This window comes from Calypte anna, chromosome 1, assembly GCF_003957555.1.
Source record: "Calypte anna isolate BGI_N300 chromosome 1, bCalAnn1_v1.p, whole genome shotgun sequence".
NCBI lineage: Eukaryota > Metazoa > Chordata > Aves > Apodiformes > Trochilidae > Calypte > Calypte anna.
Genome location: NC_044244.1, coordinates 88090079 through 88104416, shown reverse-complemented (window position 1 = coordinate 88104416; position 14338 = coordinate 88090079). Strand labels below are relative to the sequence as shown.

The following is a 14338-nucleotide window of genomic DNA, read 5'->3' as shown; positions in this document are numbered from 1 at the left end:
TCACCAGCCCAGGAGCCCTTCATTGGAATTTGTCCAGTTTGTTGGCACCTGTCTTGTGCTGGGGGCCCAAAACTGGATCCTGAATTCTAGATGAGACCTCAGGTGTGCCAAATAGAGGGAAATAATTAGTTTCCTGATCCTACTGGCTGCGCTCCTGCTAATGTAGCCCTGTGTGTGCTTAGTATTAATTGCTGCAAGAGCAATGATAACTCACCATAGAGAAGTAAAAAAGAACAGAACTCTTGGCAGTACAAACACCTGCAGTCCAATAAATGCCAGAAACCTAGGGATGAGGAAAATGTAATCTTCAATACCAAACTCTAGGGGGAACACTGCAGCTGGATTCTTTGCTAAAACACAGGGTGCAGGTGACTTTACCAATGAGTTTTCACTTTGCTGCACTGAGGGATGGTGGTGGACACTGATCGGGAACTTGGGCCCCATCCACCTGGGTCAACCAATATTAACATTATATTAACCATTATCAACCATTATTAACAAAGCATTTGGGTCTTCCAGGATAACATCCCTTGGCACTGCAGCATTTCCAGCCCTGTGGTCCACAGCAGGGAGAAGCATTCCCACAGCAATGGAGTCCTGGAGCAAGGTGGCAAGCAGCACACTTGTCATGTTCTTGGTTCTACATCTGGGTGAGTCCTTGGCTCAGCAAATCCTCCTTGTTCCTACAGCCTTTCCACAAGCCTCACAACATTTGGAGTGTTTTTAGCTTCTCCCAGTTTGCCATATAAAAAACCTCCAGGGTTTATTCCACAGGTTCATTCCAGCCATGCTGCTGTGTTTGGCCCACCCCTTCACTGCCCAACAGCTCTCTGTGGGGCCAGGCAGTGGAGGCTGGGACAGAGGGACTAGAAACTGAAGGGCTCCCTACATCTGGGCTCTGTTATTTCAGAGGTAGCATGGACATCTCAGTCTCTGGGATTTAGATTGTTCCCAACCTGCATGCTGAGCCTACCAGCCAAAACCAGAGTGTCCAGGGCATCACCAGGTTTAAGAAGCTACCCTGGAAAGATGCAGGAGTGGGATTTTTGTGAGGCCAGGATGCACACTGAGCACAGAGTGGAAAATACTGCCCTCCACACTGCCTCCAGCAGTTTGAGCAAAAATCTATTTCTCATCACAGATTTACCTTTACAAATGCTACTGGCTTGCTGGTTTGCTCTACGTTAATGTTAACAAGATTTGCTGGTCTTTATAGTGTTCATTTTCCAAGAAAGGAAAGCATTTGAAGAAGGCCAAGCTTACATTTCTCAGATACTCAGCTATGAATTCTCTTGTTGCAGACGAAAGACTGGTACTTTTTTGTGCACCCTAGCACCAAAAACAAAGAAAAAGATACCAACCCTTATTAATAGATTTTATAATTTCACAGTTTAAGACAAGTTCATCCTTTTATGTGGTCCAACATTTAACTTTTGGAAACCTGTGTAGGCAATGTTGCAAACTACCTGTGCTCTTGGAGAATATGTAACTTGTGGAAAAACCTCCCTTACACTCATGTAAACTTTTTATTTTGCATATCTGTGGCTCTCCAGTACTAGGGTCACCTGAAGCATCTGGTGGTTATGCAGCTCTGAGCACTTACCAGCAGTGAGGTAGGAGACCACAATCCCCTTGCTCCCATTTGTACCTCTGGCAACTCCATTGCCTTTAGACATGGTCTCCTGCAGAAATCCTCTTTACAATGAAGGAAAAGAAGCAGTTCTTCCAAGAAACCACTTCTAAATATTTCTTTAGCCTTATACATCCTACTTCATAGCCCTCATCTGAAGAACAGGAAGCTGATGTTAGACAAGCCTTTTTTTTTTTTTTTTTTTTTTTTAACTTTATCCTTTCATTTCCCTGGGCTTTTAATCTTTCTCCATGCAAAACTTGGAAGAAGGATGAGCAAATTTGCCACTTCTGCCTCAAGTCTTCTCTGGGGAGTGAAGAAGGGCTGGAGTGTGCTGTCCTGTCTTTGCTACCAGTGGGACAACCAAATTTTGACCAGTGAAAAAAAGTTGTTCCAGTAAAACTATTGACATCCCACAACTGTGAATGTTGAATCACAAGCGCTGGTATTTTCCCTGTTTCTGAGTGTATGTGAAACAGAATAGCCATTAACAAGATAAAAAGCACAAAGCGGAGGGGAGAGTAGTTAAGGAGCTGAGAAGAAAAGGGATTGATTGATTCCCAGCATCTGGGAAAGGAAGGAAAAATATTTGTGTCTTTCTGGAGTCTGTATTCATTGTATGGATATATTCAGTGAGCCACCCTTCAGAAAGAGAACTTATGACTTTTTTGGTGGGTATTGACTTCCAGGTCTGATCCCCATTATGGCCCAGCAAGACAAACTACAGATTGGGTTTGCAGGACAGGCAGTGACCTTGAACTGCGGAGACATACCTCATCAGACAGATGTGACCTGGAAGTACAACAGAGTTCCTATAAGGTTGTTTAGAAGTACAAATTTGAAGGGTAAGACTTCCAATTTGCCACCCCTCCTCCTCAGCATATGGCTGAGAAACCTCTTCCATTCTAACCAAGCTTATTTTTTCAAAAGGCAAAGCCCCCATGACTGAGCGATCTGAAATAGAGCCCAACAGTAAATGTCTGAAGGTGTGGGACTTGAGACTCTCTGATGCTGGCAACTACACTTGTGAATATGGCTCTCACACAGTCAGAATCTCACTGCATGTCTTCAACTGTGAGTGTTTAGAGGGCATTTATCCATGAAGAAGTGAGGGGGGAGGAGACCATAGAGCACAGAGAGACATCTCTGCTGGGATTCTTTATCCAGCTGCCATTCCTTCTGGCCTGGGTTTTCATAGTTCATGTCTTCTCCATTTCCAGAGCATGAAGTATCCATATTCTCTTTGCTGTGATACTTGTCCTTCTCTCACAGGAAGAGGAGTTGACTTACTGGCTGTGCTTTTTGTCCTTGCAGTGACAATCTCTTTAAATGGGCACTTCCTGCCAAATGAAGTCCCTGAGCTGATTTTGATGCATAATGCATCCCCCCCTCTACCCCGTCTCGACATCAGAGTGTTTAACAGTAACAATAATACAGTCTCCCCAGTCTCCCAAGACAAGATCCATCAACAATACACACTGCGGCTGATGCAACTGAAGGCTATGGACAGCGGGACCTGGAGGTGTCATGTCCATTCAGACTCTCCATTTATTAATCAGAGCATCTCCTTTGATATAAAGGTGTTAGGTATGTGACCAAAAAAAAACCAAAAACCAAAAAAACCCAACTCACATAAAGGCTCAGTAACGAGCTCATAAGCTGAGCTTCTACTTTCCAGCATCCCAGTGGTACTTCAGGGCTGATTTTCCAGGGCTTCCAACATTCCACCACTGCAGTTTTGGGATTGTTTTCCTGCCTGACCTCTGTTACACACTTGAGTACATTCTCCTCTTCAGACTTGCCCTAAGAGATCCTCCTCTCCTTGGACTCTGTGCTTCTCAGCTCTGGTGAGCTTAGAAGTTTTTGCTCTCTAAACCTAATTTTAGACACTGTTTATCCTTCCTGGGGTATCTTGTGGCTTTTCTCCAAGTCGTCTTTCAGCTGAGCACAGTGTGTATCTCTCCAGATCAAAGGTGGACACAGTGTAGCCATGGCTTTCCCTGCCTCTGTACTCTTTTATCTCTTCTGAATTTAGGTTTTCAGAATCCAGACTTGGTAAGAAAGTATGCAACTGTTGATAGCTCTGTCACCTTGTCATGGTGTCTGAACTTTCAGAAGATAAAATGGAAAGAAGGTTTCACAGGAAAACTGAACTTGAAACAAGAGGAAAATGCGTCTGCTTATGAGCTACTTGATTTCAATGTCACCGCACAGAAACAGCATGAGACCAAAAAAAGTAGACACTTTCAGTTTGAGATACCTGAAAGGAAACCTGAAAGCACCATAGAAGTGAAACTCCCCAAAGTCCATTTCAACCACTCTGGGCAGTATGAATGCCAGCTGGCATACAATGGAAGATACACGCAGAGCAACATAGAGCTGGTGGTGATGAAAGGTGAGAGGAAGAAAAGTGGGTTAGGAGATGAGGACCTGCAGAGACCTGGAAGCCGTAAGAGTATAGATGGACCCCTCTTCCCATTCTCCCTCTCACATGTCCTTTTCTTACTTTTACAGTCTCAGCTAACCCTGCTGGGCCACTCACCAGAGGGGCTGAGATGACCCTGATCTGCCAGGTCTCTCGTCCACTCCCATCCAACGCCCACCTGCGCTGGGAACGTGTGAATGGGACTCAGATGGACATCAAGAAGTCAAAGCAGCATGAAGCAAAGGTGGAGGTGAAAGTCAGTTCTGCAGGGCTGTGGAACTGTGACCTCATAGAAGACAATGACAAGAAGATCAGCCTTCATTACTCTGTGGGTATGGAAATTAGCATCACACCCCTGCCTCCGCCCAAAACCCCTCATATTTCTCTTTGTATCTGCCTCTGAATACTTTTCTTCTTCCACAGAGGAAGCTCCCATTTGGGTTAGATATTTGGCAACTGGAGTAACTATTGGAGGCAGCATGTTGGTGGTTGGCTTTGCATGCCTGGGTGTCATCATTGGTATAACATGGCAGCGGAGAAGGGTGAGTGCCTTGGTCCTTGTAAAAGGAGAAGAGGTCATAGTCTCTCCACACTATAGGAGGTGTCTGATTTTATGTCTGGATGCAAGACAGCACAGATAAAGGGTTAATCCTTTGACTCAAAAGAAACAGAGACGTGCAGTCTGTAGATGTCAGTACTTTACTACCTGAGGAAAGCATTTGAAACAGAAAAATAGGCAATCATTTATCCCTTCTCTCTTGGCAGCAACGAGCAAAACGTATGGCACAAGCAAGACAATACTTACGGGAAAACAAGAGATGTCAGTGTCAACAGTAAGTGGCAATGAGGGTATCTGGAATGGGCAAAGACTGATTTCAAGACAAGGGAGTTGGATGGTCAAGTGGGGAAGGATGGAGTTTGAGCTTGCTTGGTGCTGAAGATACAGTATGTTTCAGCATTTTCAGCTCTTACTCATATAGAGTTATTTTTAAGAGTTATGAGCTATGCCCAATGAATTTTCAGTCCTGGCAAACTTTTGAGCAGAGAGGTTTCACTTGAATTACTTTGATGTTAAGAAATGTTGGCCAAAACCAGGCAAGAACTCCAGAGTCCTTGAATAGGTTCCACAGTGGATCTGGGACCTGGATATCAATCTTGTAGGGGTGTGAGGCACAAAACCAAGCTCAACAATGAGACTCAAATTTTAAACATCCACTATGTCCATAATGTGATTCCAGCTCTGCAAGCACAGTGCTGGACTGCAGTTTGTGGAAATTGCCAGTAACGTCCTCAGAGAAGAGAAAAAAATTTAAAAAGCCAGAGCATACTGTGAACCATGCCCTCTCCCAAAGGAAATACACCATCATGCCCTACCCTTTTCATGGGAGCAAGGATTTCTCAGCAGAAAAGCTGCCGTTTTCCAGATCTTTAAACTTTCACAGTACCAGGCATCAGAAGCAGCTATTCTGTCACTGTAAGTGCCAGTACAGTGTAAATGATTGCATGAAGAAGTTTAGTGAATGTATAGATACAGAACTAGACTTCTGTATTTCTGAACTTTCACTGGTGACAGTGGCAAAATGTGATAATTTCACCTTCCTTTTTTTTTTACTGTCTCTGAGAATTCAGGGAGAATGCTTATGGAAAAACAGCACTTCATAGCATGATGTATGTGCAGAGCTGGATAGCATAATGTATGAAAGAATTCACCTTGTTTTCACCTGGTTTTTTTGTGAAGGTTAAAATGTAATCCCTATAAATCCCATAAAAATACATTAAAAACTAGACAAATCTGTGCAATACAAGTGCTGATACAGCTGTTCCTTAACTGTCTTTGCCAAGTAAGCAGCTCAGTATAGCTGAAACCTAAGCTGCAGCCATTTGGATGCACGAGGAACTCTGTGCTCCCTCAGCTGTGGAGGCAGTCAGTCATTCTCTGTGCTAAACAAGAAACTGGGGGGTTGGATGGCTTTGAGGTCTCTGAGTGAAGCGTTTCACCCCTGTGACACTCGTACATAATACCTTCCTCTTACAGCCGGCTGAATAAGTAATATTGCAGCACTGGAGTCAGAAGGATTGATGAAGTCTCTGCCTGTACCTAAACACCAGACAACCCATAATGCTCTGTGAATCCATCTCCCTTTCACCTGTTTTAATGTCATTGTTTACTCCATCATTCTTCCAGTCTAATGCCATAGAGGGATGCTGTCTGGCTAGGGGCTGATGGACAAGACAAGAAACCTTTGAGAGTTATTACTGAGCCTCAGCTCAATTATAAGAGACTCTGGGTGGAAGACATATATATATATATATATACACACACATATATATAAATGCCTGTATCTTTCCCATGCACTTATTTTGAACTTCCTGTGGAATCAATTTTATATGCTTCTTTTATCTGCTTGAACTACAATAAATTATGTCGGGGTTGGTTTGGGGTTTTTTTCCAAGCTGGTCTATATTTTTTCAAGGCACTCTTATCTGGTTCAGATTCATATTTTTCCCTTTCCTGCTAGGATGTGGAATCCTGATTCTCACTATCTCCCACCTCCCTGGCTGCCAAGAGCCTTCTTTAATGCAGCAGCCTTCAGAGCTGCATGAAACCTGTCCATACTCATTTGCCTTTCCTGCACAGTCTGAGCCCTACAGTGTCCCCCAGCCACATTCCTCAGCCTCTAGTCTTCATCTCTACCACAACAAACCAAAGCACAAGCAAAACCACCATAAGCAGGGTGGTGAACTTCTGGAGAAGCTGTGAATGTTGATCCAGAAAGTACACTTGAGAAGGGGGAGACGAAGTAAATTCCTAGGAGAAAAAAACAGTGCAAGCCCTCTAAGTGCAGAAAAGAGATGCTTCTGAGAAAGCCACCAAAAAATGGCTCCTTGTTGGCTCGAGGAGATAGGAAGAGGGAGTGAAAGCTCAGAAAATTTATAGTGGAAGTAAAAGTGTCTTGCAGAGATGCCAAATGATGGAAGAAAAATGTTAAGATATGTACACAGAAGCCTTGTGTTTATAGGAGTTATTCTACTGTGTTAGAAGTAAGTCAAAAAGGCCTTGAGGTCCTACAGCTGTCCTTGGCTGCAGTCCAGGCTTGTTTGTCTCTGCTGGGCTTGCTGGGGAAAGCCAGAGCCCTACCTTGGGCTGTGGGTTGGGCTCCTCGTGGTGGAACCCCCCTGCAAAGGATGCCCAGCGCTGGGAAAGTGCTTTCTCTGTAGCAGTCACACCAGCATTGTGCCTTTACTGACAGAGGAACAAAAAAAACAGGTGGCAACAATGGCAGACAACACCTGTGAGCTGGAGGGTATCTTCCCCCCCACACACACACAACTGCATCTCACCCCTGGAGTGAGAACACAACACCAGGAAGCTGTGGCAGCAGGTGTGGGCTACCAGCAGGGTCATGCCTGCTCCTCCACTATTGTCCTCACAAAAAGAGGAGTGTCAATGGCTCATGCTAATACCATTTTCTTTCCCATGCCTCATGCTTATGCACAGGAAAGCTACATTAATTTTGCACAAGCCTTTGTCCATATTCTGGTGAATGCAGTCAGCTCCTCCTCCTCATGTCCTTCAATCGCCGGTGCAAATTGAGAGCCAGGTGAAGGATGATCAGGGCTTAAGAGAGGTCAGTTTTGGGAGCTGTATGAGGGAAAATGAGTGCAGGCTCAGTGATGGTTGATACTTATGACAAAGCGCTTAGCATAGTCCCTTCAACCAAAACTAACCCCTGCTCCTGCAGTCCAGACCCTTCTCCTTAAACAACTACTTGAGTACCCAAGTCTCTTTTTACTCACATCCAGAGCAGAGGGTTTATCCTGTACCACCTGATCCAGGGTGGGACCAAGTAGCACACTGGGTGAGCATCCATTATGAGCTCCTCTGGCACTGATACACCTCCAGCAGTTGTATCACCTCTCTACCCGAAAACACAACCCTTGACTTTTTCAGCAAGAGGATCTGCCTGACAAAAAGGACAAGGCTATTAGGGGCCCACTGGCCTCCAGCACAGGGTCCATCACACACAGCCTGTGAGGCATGAAATATATGAGTAGCAGATTTTGCCCACACAGGTGGCTTGGAGAGCAGGAGGTGCCTGTGCTGCCTGCAGCTGTGTGAAGCCAGCAGGCAGCACACCTGCCCCACCACAGCCCTGACCTCACATTGACAGACAGCAGAGCAGTCTCCAAGCCAGGCTGGTCCTCCCATGAGACAAGGAGCAGCACAGTCTGGACTCAGCAACCTTAGCTCAGCAACTCCCTTGACAGTTTCTGGTCTCTTACAGGGGCTGGAAGAGGCACACAGTGTCCTCACAGGCAACCAAAAGCTGTGTCCCAAATTACAAATGGGCAGTCAGGCTCAAGCCCTTGCCATTGATGCAGAAGGTTCTTCCACTTGTTTCCAGATGGCTTGGCAGGTGTTACAGTGGATGTGATGGTGCCACTGGGATGCCTAAGAGTGCACAGGTACATCCACAGATGCATAGGTTCCAGTTCTCCCATTTGGATGGGTGTAACAAGAATGATAAGCCTTCCTCAGCACTGCATGTTTCCTCAGCAGTCTCTTGATCTCAGCAGTCATGACCCTGCCCTACTCTACTTGAAACTCACCTCAAAGCACAAAACACCTCAGACTCTGATCTCATAAATCTTTCTTGGAGACTCTTCTGTCTGTATCTTTTCACTTTGTGACCTTTTTTGTTCCCTGGATGCACAAACTGCCCTGATTGAGAGAAAAATCATCCACAGCAAGTCCTAGATAGGTTTTGCTTTCCATCTGAGTGCATTATTGAAAGCCTCAATGGGAGCTTCAAGGAAGTGAAGAGGTGGAAGATCAGACCAGATAGGGACAAGCTTGCACAAACATAAATGTTTGATATAGAAGCACCTGATGAGTGTCCAGATGGAGTGGGTTGCAGTAACATCTTGCCCAGGCCTAAACTCTTGTAATACAACAGCACACACTCTTCTGACAGTCTTCACAACCTGTGTAGCATATAATAGGGCTGTTGCAACAGTGGTCCTATGAAGCACTGAAGACAGAAATGAGAAGCCAAGTGTCCCTATCAAATTACTTCGGTGTGGTCCCTTCATTGTGGCATCGCAGAGATTACAGTCTGTGTTGTTTGTGTCCTGGTCTTCCTTCTCAGGTGGCACTGATGACTTATCCTTTTGTTAGGTGTGATCTGTGCTGTGCAATAGAATAATGTCTCTGCACGATGCAAGCCACAGCGATGTACAACTCTATAAAACAGGAGACACAGTGACATATTTTATCATGTGATAACAGCTCATCAGAGTAGGCCTGAGATGATGGCAGGACTCAAAAAAGAATACGTGGCAATACTCAAAAAACATCAATGGCAACCAGAACTCTGTGCAGTAATGTGGGAACACCACAGAAAGCAAGAACTTAAAAAAATTCTGAGAAGTACTGATTTTTCATAACATGCTGGTGTTTCTAGTACTACTGTTTCCCACTTTTATAGGCTGCAGAAGGGAAAAAGCACATGCTTCAGGCCTTTGCATTCATGTCCAATACATGCTCCCCTGCCACGACCCACGGACCTTCTTGCTCTGGGGGCTTGGATAGAGCCTGAATCAGAAGCATGTGGGCTGAAATAACCCCGAACCAAAGCCCCTCCTACTTCCCGGTTTATTTCTGCCCTTTGAGTACAACGTGAGGCTGAGATTCTGTGGATGCTGTCAGCCCAGATCTACCGAGGCTGTCCATGTGACTCATGCTCCCTGCGGGCTCTGCAGAGAAGCACTCACATCCCTCAGCCTTCAGAGCCAAATGACCCTGTGTGTTTCTCTGCATGTTCCCAAGGTCTGGAAGAGAGGAAGCTATGCACTTCAGCCTCTTCTAAGTTCTGTTTATCTCAGGAGGAAAACAAAACAAAACAGGAGCTTTCAGTGTCCACTTGTGTGGCTCATCAGCCTCATGCAGCTGCAGAGAGAGTACCTTCCACCCACCCTTCTTGGAGGTGAGGACAGAGCAGGAGTACCAGAACTTTGCAGATGCTCAGCTCTAAACTGCTTCCTTTCTGAGCAGATTCCCTAGTGCATGTTTACTACGAGGGATCCCAGGATTCATTAGTGTGCTCACATCTCAGCAACACCTCTAAACCATGGCAAGTTGCCTTTGCCTCATGGGTGTCAGCATCCTTCCCCAGAATTTCCTCTGAAGAACTCTTTGACTTTCCTCCTCTTCATTTTCTAGCCAGCTTGGCCAAGCCTTAGACGTGCTTCCAGATTCAGAGAACCAACAAACAGCAGAGTTAAGAGGTGGTGGCAGAGACTGCCTCACTAGCAAGGAATCAAAAGGGAGGAGAGGAGAAAATCCAAATCCTCAAAGTTCCAGCACCATTTGGCTCATGTCAAAGTGCCTGTTCTAGGTGCTGATGATGGGAAGTCTCTCCTCTAAGCCTGTTTCTGTGATGTGTGGAGGTGTGGTCTTGGGGGTGAACAGCAGTAGTTGTGATGCTGGTTCTCTGAGGACCATGGCTGCAGAGGGGCCACAGCACTGGCTGGAACACTGAGAGAAGCCAGAGAGCCAGCTGCATCCAGCATGTGAGCAGTGCTCCTGAAAGCCCAGCATATTTTTGAATTAAGAATATATTGTTCTGGTCATAAGGAATCTCAGACATACCTAGATAAGCTAGGGCAGCAGGTGGTAGAGTGGAAATTGCAATTCTGTGTTACAAATCCAAAGAAAAAAAATCATTTCAGCTCCTTCCAGATATTGTAGTTTCCAAGATTAATGATTCAAGAGCTTATAATTATCCTTTCTGTGTATGAGAACAAACAAGTGTTCAGTAATTTTGGAAAGTGGTGTAATTAAATTCTGAAGTGACATTTTTACATCCTTTCCAGACTGGAACTCATTGCACTGGGATATCAGTGGGGCCACATGGGCAGAAGGAATGAAAAAATGGGTCAGTAACATACAGAAGAGAAGAACATGCAAAATTTTACACGAAGCAGGTAGAGGGGTGCGAAGCAGAAGGATATATACACCTCTGCCAAATGGCATGCCCTGTCACAATCATGTTATTTGACAAGCATACGCTAGTATTTCCTTTTCCCAAGAAAAATATAATCTAGAAATTTTTATGTATGTGACAGGGAAAAAAAATTTTTCAGAAGGTGCACAGTTGTGTAACAACACTCAGCTGTAAAAAAATTATCCACAAGTTCAAATCCTGTTTTTACATCGCAAGCCTTTAATATTTCTGTGCAGCTTGTGACTAGCATTAGTTGACTGTCCCCTGATGTGAGCTATTATCACTTGCCCATTTTGCAGATAAATTATATGAGAAGTCTCACTAAATCTGTCCGTACTGAGCTAGAAATAGAATCTAAGGTTTGGATATGACAAATCTACGCTGCAGTCACTGTCTTTTCTGAAGGGATAAGCTAATGTATCTGCTTGGCTGGATTCTTGTTAGCCATTAACCATACCCTGCTCAAAGAGCCCAGAAGGATGCCAGAAAAACTGCTTGCAAGTACACCAGCATATCCTCAGAACAGGCTGCATAAGCCATGTTGGTGCTCTGAGGATGGATTTAACTGCACCCATGATCTGCAAGAAGTATGTGTGAAACTTCCCATGGTCACTAGCAAGGTCCTGAGTAAGAGCTATGAACCACTAAAGGCCCATGAAGTCAATTTGGCCATTCTGTTAATGTTTTTGTTCTTAGGATTCTCGTGTTTGTTTTCTGGTTAATGAACTCTGACCCTTTAAGAATCCCGTGCAACTCTGAGGAGAGAATTTTGCTGGGCCTGCAGAGCTACTGTCCAGAAATAACTGATCTCCAGGCAACAAATTTTCCAGAAAACATTTCTCACCCTGACATTGTAACAGGGGTGTTTCTTTGGTCCTAGATGCCTTAAGATATACCAGTGTGCCACTGAACTTCTAGGGAGCAAATCAATAGCTGGAGTCCAGCCTGGCTCTGTAGGAAGTAGTAACAGTTCCCAGCTCCATGAGCTGTTCTAGGAGACAGGTTTGGAGTAGAGGGGGAGAATGTCTTCCTCTAGCCTGGATTTCCTGGGCATACAGGGAACCCTGCACTGTGGGGCTTCAGGATTGCCAGATCTGAGCATCGGTGCTCACTCACAGTCAAAAAACAGCACATACACAGTTGTGACCCACTGCTTATCAAAACCAGTGAAATCAGGTGTCTGGAAACCCCAGGCAAATAAAGAGAGTCTGTGAAATCTATTTAGATGAGATGGACGGATGGATGAGCATCTGCTTGGGAGTATGACAGCCCTAGGGTAAATGCTCTTTTTCCCACAGAGTTCATTCCACTTCACAGTAAATCTTCGATTTTGTGCTTTCATTCAAACTAGCAACATTTGCAAAAACAGGAGGACCTGACCCCATCCAGCTCTGCCCGCCAATCCCTGTCGGGTGTAGTCCAAGCCATGAAGAGACGCTGGGCTGCAGGGTGTCACTACCTGAGCATAGCTGAGGAAGGGAGGCAGCACAGAAAGTGCCGGAAGCTTGGTTTGCAGTTTCCCTGAGATAAGAAGAGGATTTATTCACCCACGCAGGCATGAGAACAACTCGCACTAAGACTCAACTTCTGAATCAGAAGAAGATGGTAATGTGGAAGTTATCACATTAAGTAGTTCATAAAAATGACACAATTGGAGCTGCACAATGTTTGCATTTGTGGATATAGAGCTTCTCATTTCAAGACACAAACGTCTTGCAAATCATATATGTTGAAAAAAAAGATATTTGGGGGGCATAATTGTCTCTGGCTCCAGCTGTTGCTGGACTGACCACTAAGATGAACAACCTTGGGACTGTTCCACTGTAGCAGTTCTTCCATAGAAGAACAGCCAGAGCACAGCAACATTGTTGCCACCTGCTTTCCTCATAAATCTCTCTTATCACTTACCTCATGCAACGCTGGATTCTTGTGATTCTGATTCTACTCACTGTCATTAAACAGGCCCCAGTGACACAGCCACTGCAATGCAAACAGGTCTTGTCTCTGAGATGATCTCTTTTAAAGTCCTGGAATAGCCTTCACTGCTGCCCTTTGGCCTGAGAACGAGCAGCATCTCCAGCTTTCTTACTGAGAGAGTCTGCCTTCCTGCTGCTCATACAAACCTCAGATTAAATTCCTTGGTTTGCACTTGGGAACACATCAGACAATATTTAGAATTATTTATGAAATCTGCCCTGTCAGAGGGGGTCATAAAGCTGAAAACTCTGGATGCATAGGGTCAGGTCCACTTTAGCAAACAGGGTGATGCAGCAGAGGCAGATCTGCAGAAGAAAATAGCTGCTGCAGGAGGACTTAATGGCCGTGCCATAAATGTATGGAGGCTTACTAACCCTAGCAAGGGTAACCAGACTAACCCTAGCCCAAAGCAGAGATGAATTCTTACAAGTCCTCAGAACCTGCTGCACCCTAACTGTACAGAAACTTGGACTCCGATCCCAACCCAATTCTAATGGAGGAAAGAGATGTAGAGATTTTGGTAGACATCAGTTCCTGAAAGGAACAATGAGAAGGAAGGTGTTGGTGACCTCGTTTCAGTAGCAAGACAGTAAGAGAGGAAAATGAGATGTCTGTGCCCTTCTCAAGACTCTGTAGCCAGGATCACCCTCACGGAGGTGACGCGGCTCGAGGGGGAGCTCTACCTTTCTGAGCTGGCCAGCCCATTTCTCTGAGCTCTGCTCCCGATTTCTCTCCTTAATTCTCTTCCCCCTTCCCCGTTTGTGGGACCAAGCTGCTGGCTCGTGGTGGAAGAGACCATCACAGCACCTGAGCAAACGGGGTCAGCTCTGCTACCAGGGCTCACCCGGGCCAGCAGGTGTCCTTGGCACCCATCTCTCCAAGCACCCCTTGCAGGTCCCTTTGTGATCCCGTTGCGTTTCCCCTTAGCCCAGCATCCAGGCTCCCGACATCTCGTGTGGTGCCTTCTTCCTCGCCAACAGGAGCCCGACACCCTCTCGTCCTGCATCTCGTCTTCCCGGGGACAGCCCGGATAGCCCCGCGGGGCAGGAGAGGTGCGGACGAGTGCCAAGACCCACTCCGGGAGCCGCGGGGCCCCCGGCACAGCTAGGGTACAGCCTGGCACCGTTGCCGCGGGCGGCGGGAGGAGCTGGTGCCGGTGCCGGGGCGGTGGCTCCCGCGCCCGTCCGTCCGTCCGTTCCGCCCCCTGGCTGCTCGGCCCGGCGGTGCTCCCGCTGCCGTCTCCCGCCGGCGCTCCCCGCCCCTCACCCCTCGCCGTCGCCCCGCCCGGTGGATGGATGG

General features: G+C 46.1%; 1 protein-coding gene across 1 annotated transcript; it reads left to right on the top strand.

The window, feature by feature from the left end:
- The first annotated feature begins 589 nt into the window (after positions 1–589).
- On the top strand, positions 590–14147 carry LOC103533329 (T-cell surface glycoprotein CD4). Its single transcript, XM_008499169.2, has 9 exons — positions 590–650; positions 2320–2475; positions 2561–2704; positions 2945–3217; positions 3666–4025; positions 4145–4387; positions 4479–4597; positions 4821–4888; positions 13967–14147. The coding sequence occupies exons 1-9, from the start codon at positions 590–592 to the stop codon at positions 14145–14147; spliced, it is 1605 nt and encodes a 534-aa protein (XP_008497391.2).
- The last annotated feature ends 191 nt before the right edge of the window (positions 14148–14338 follow it).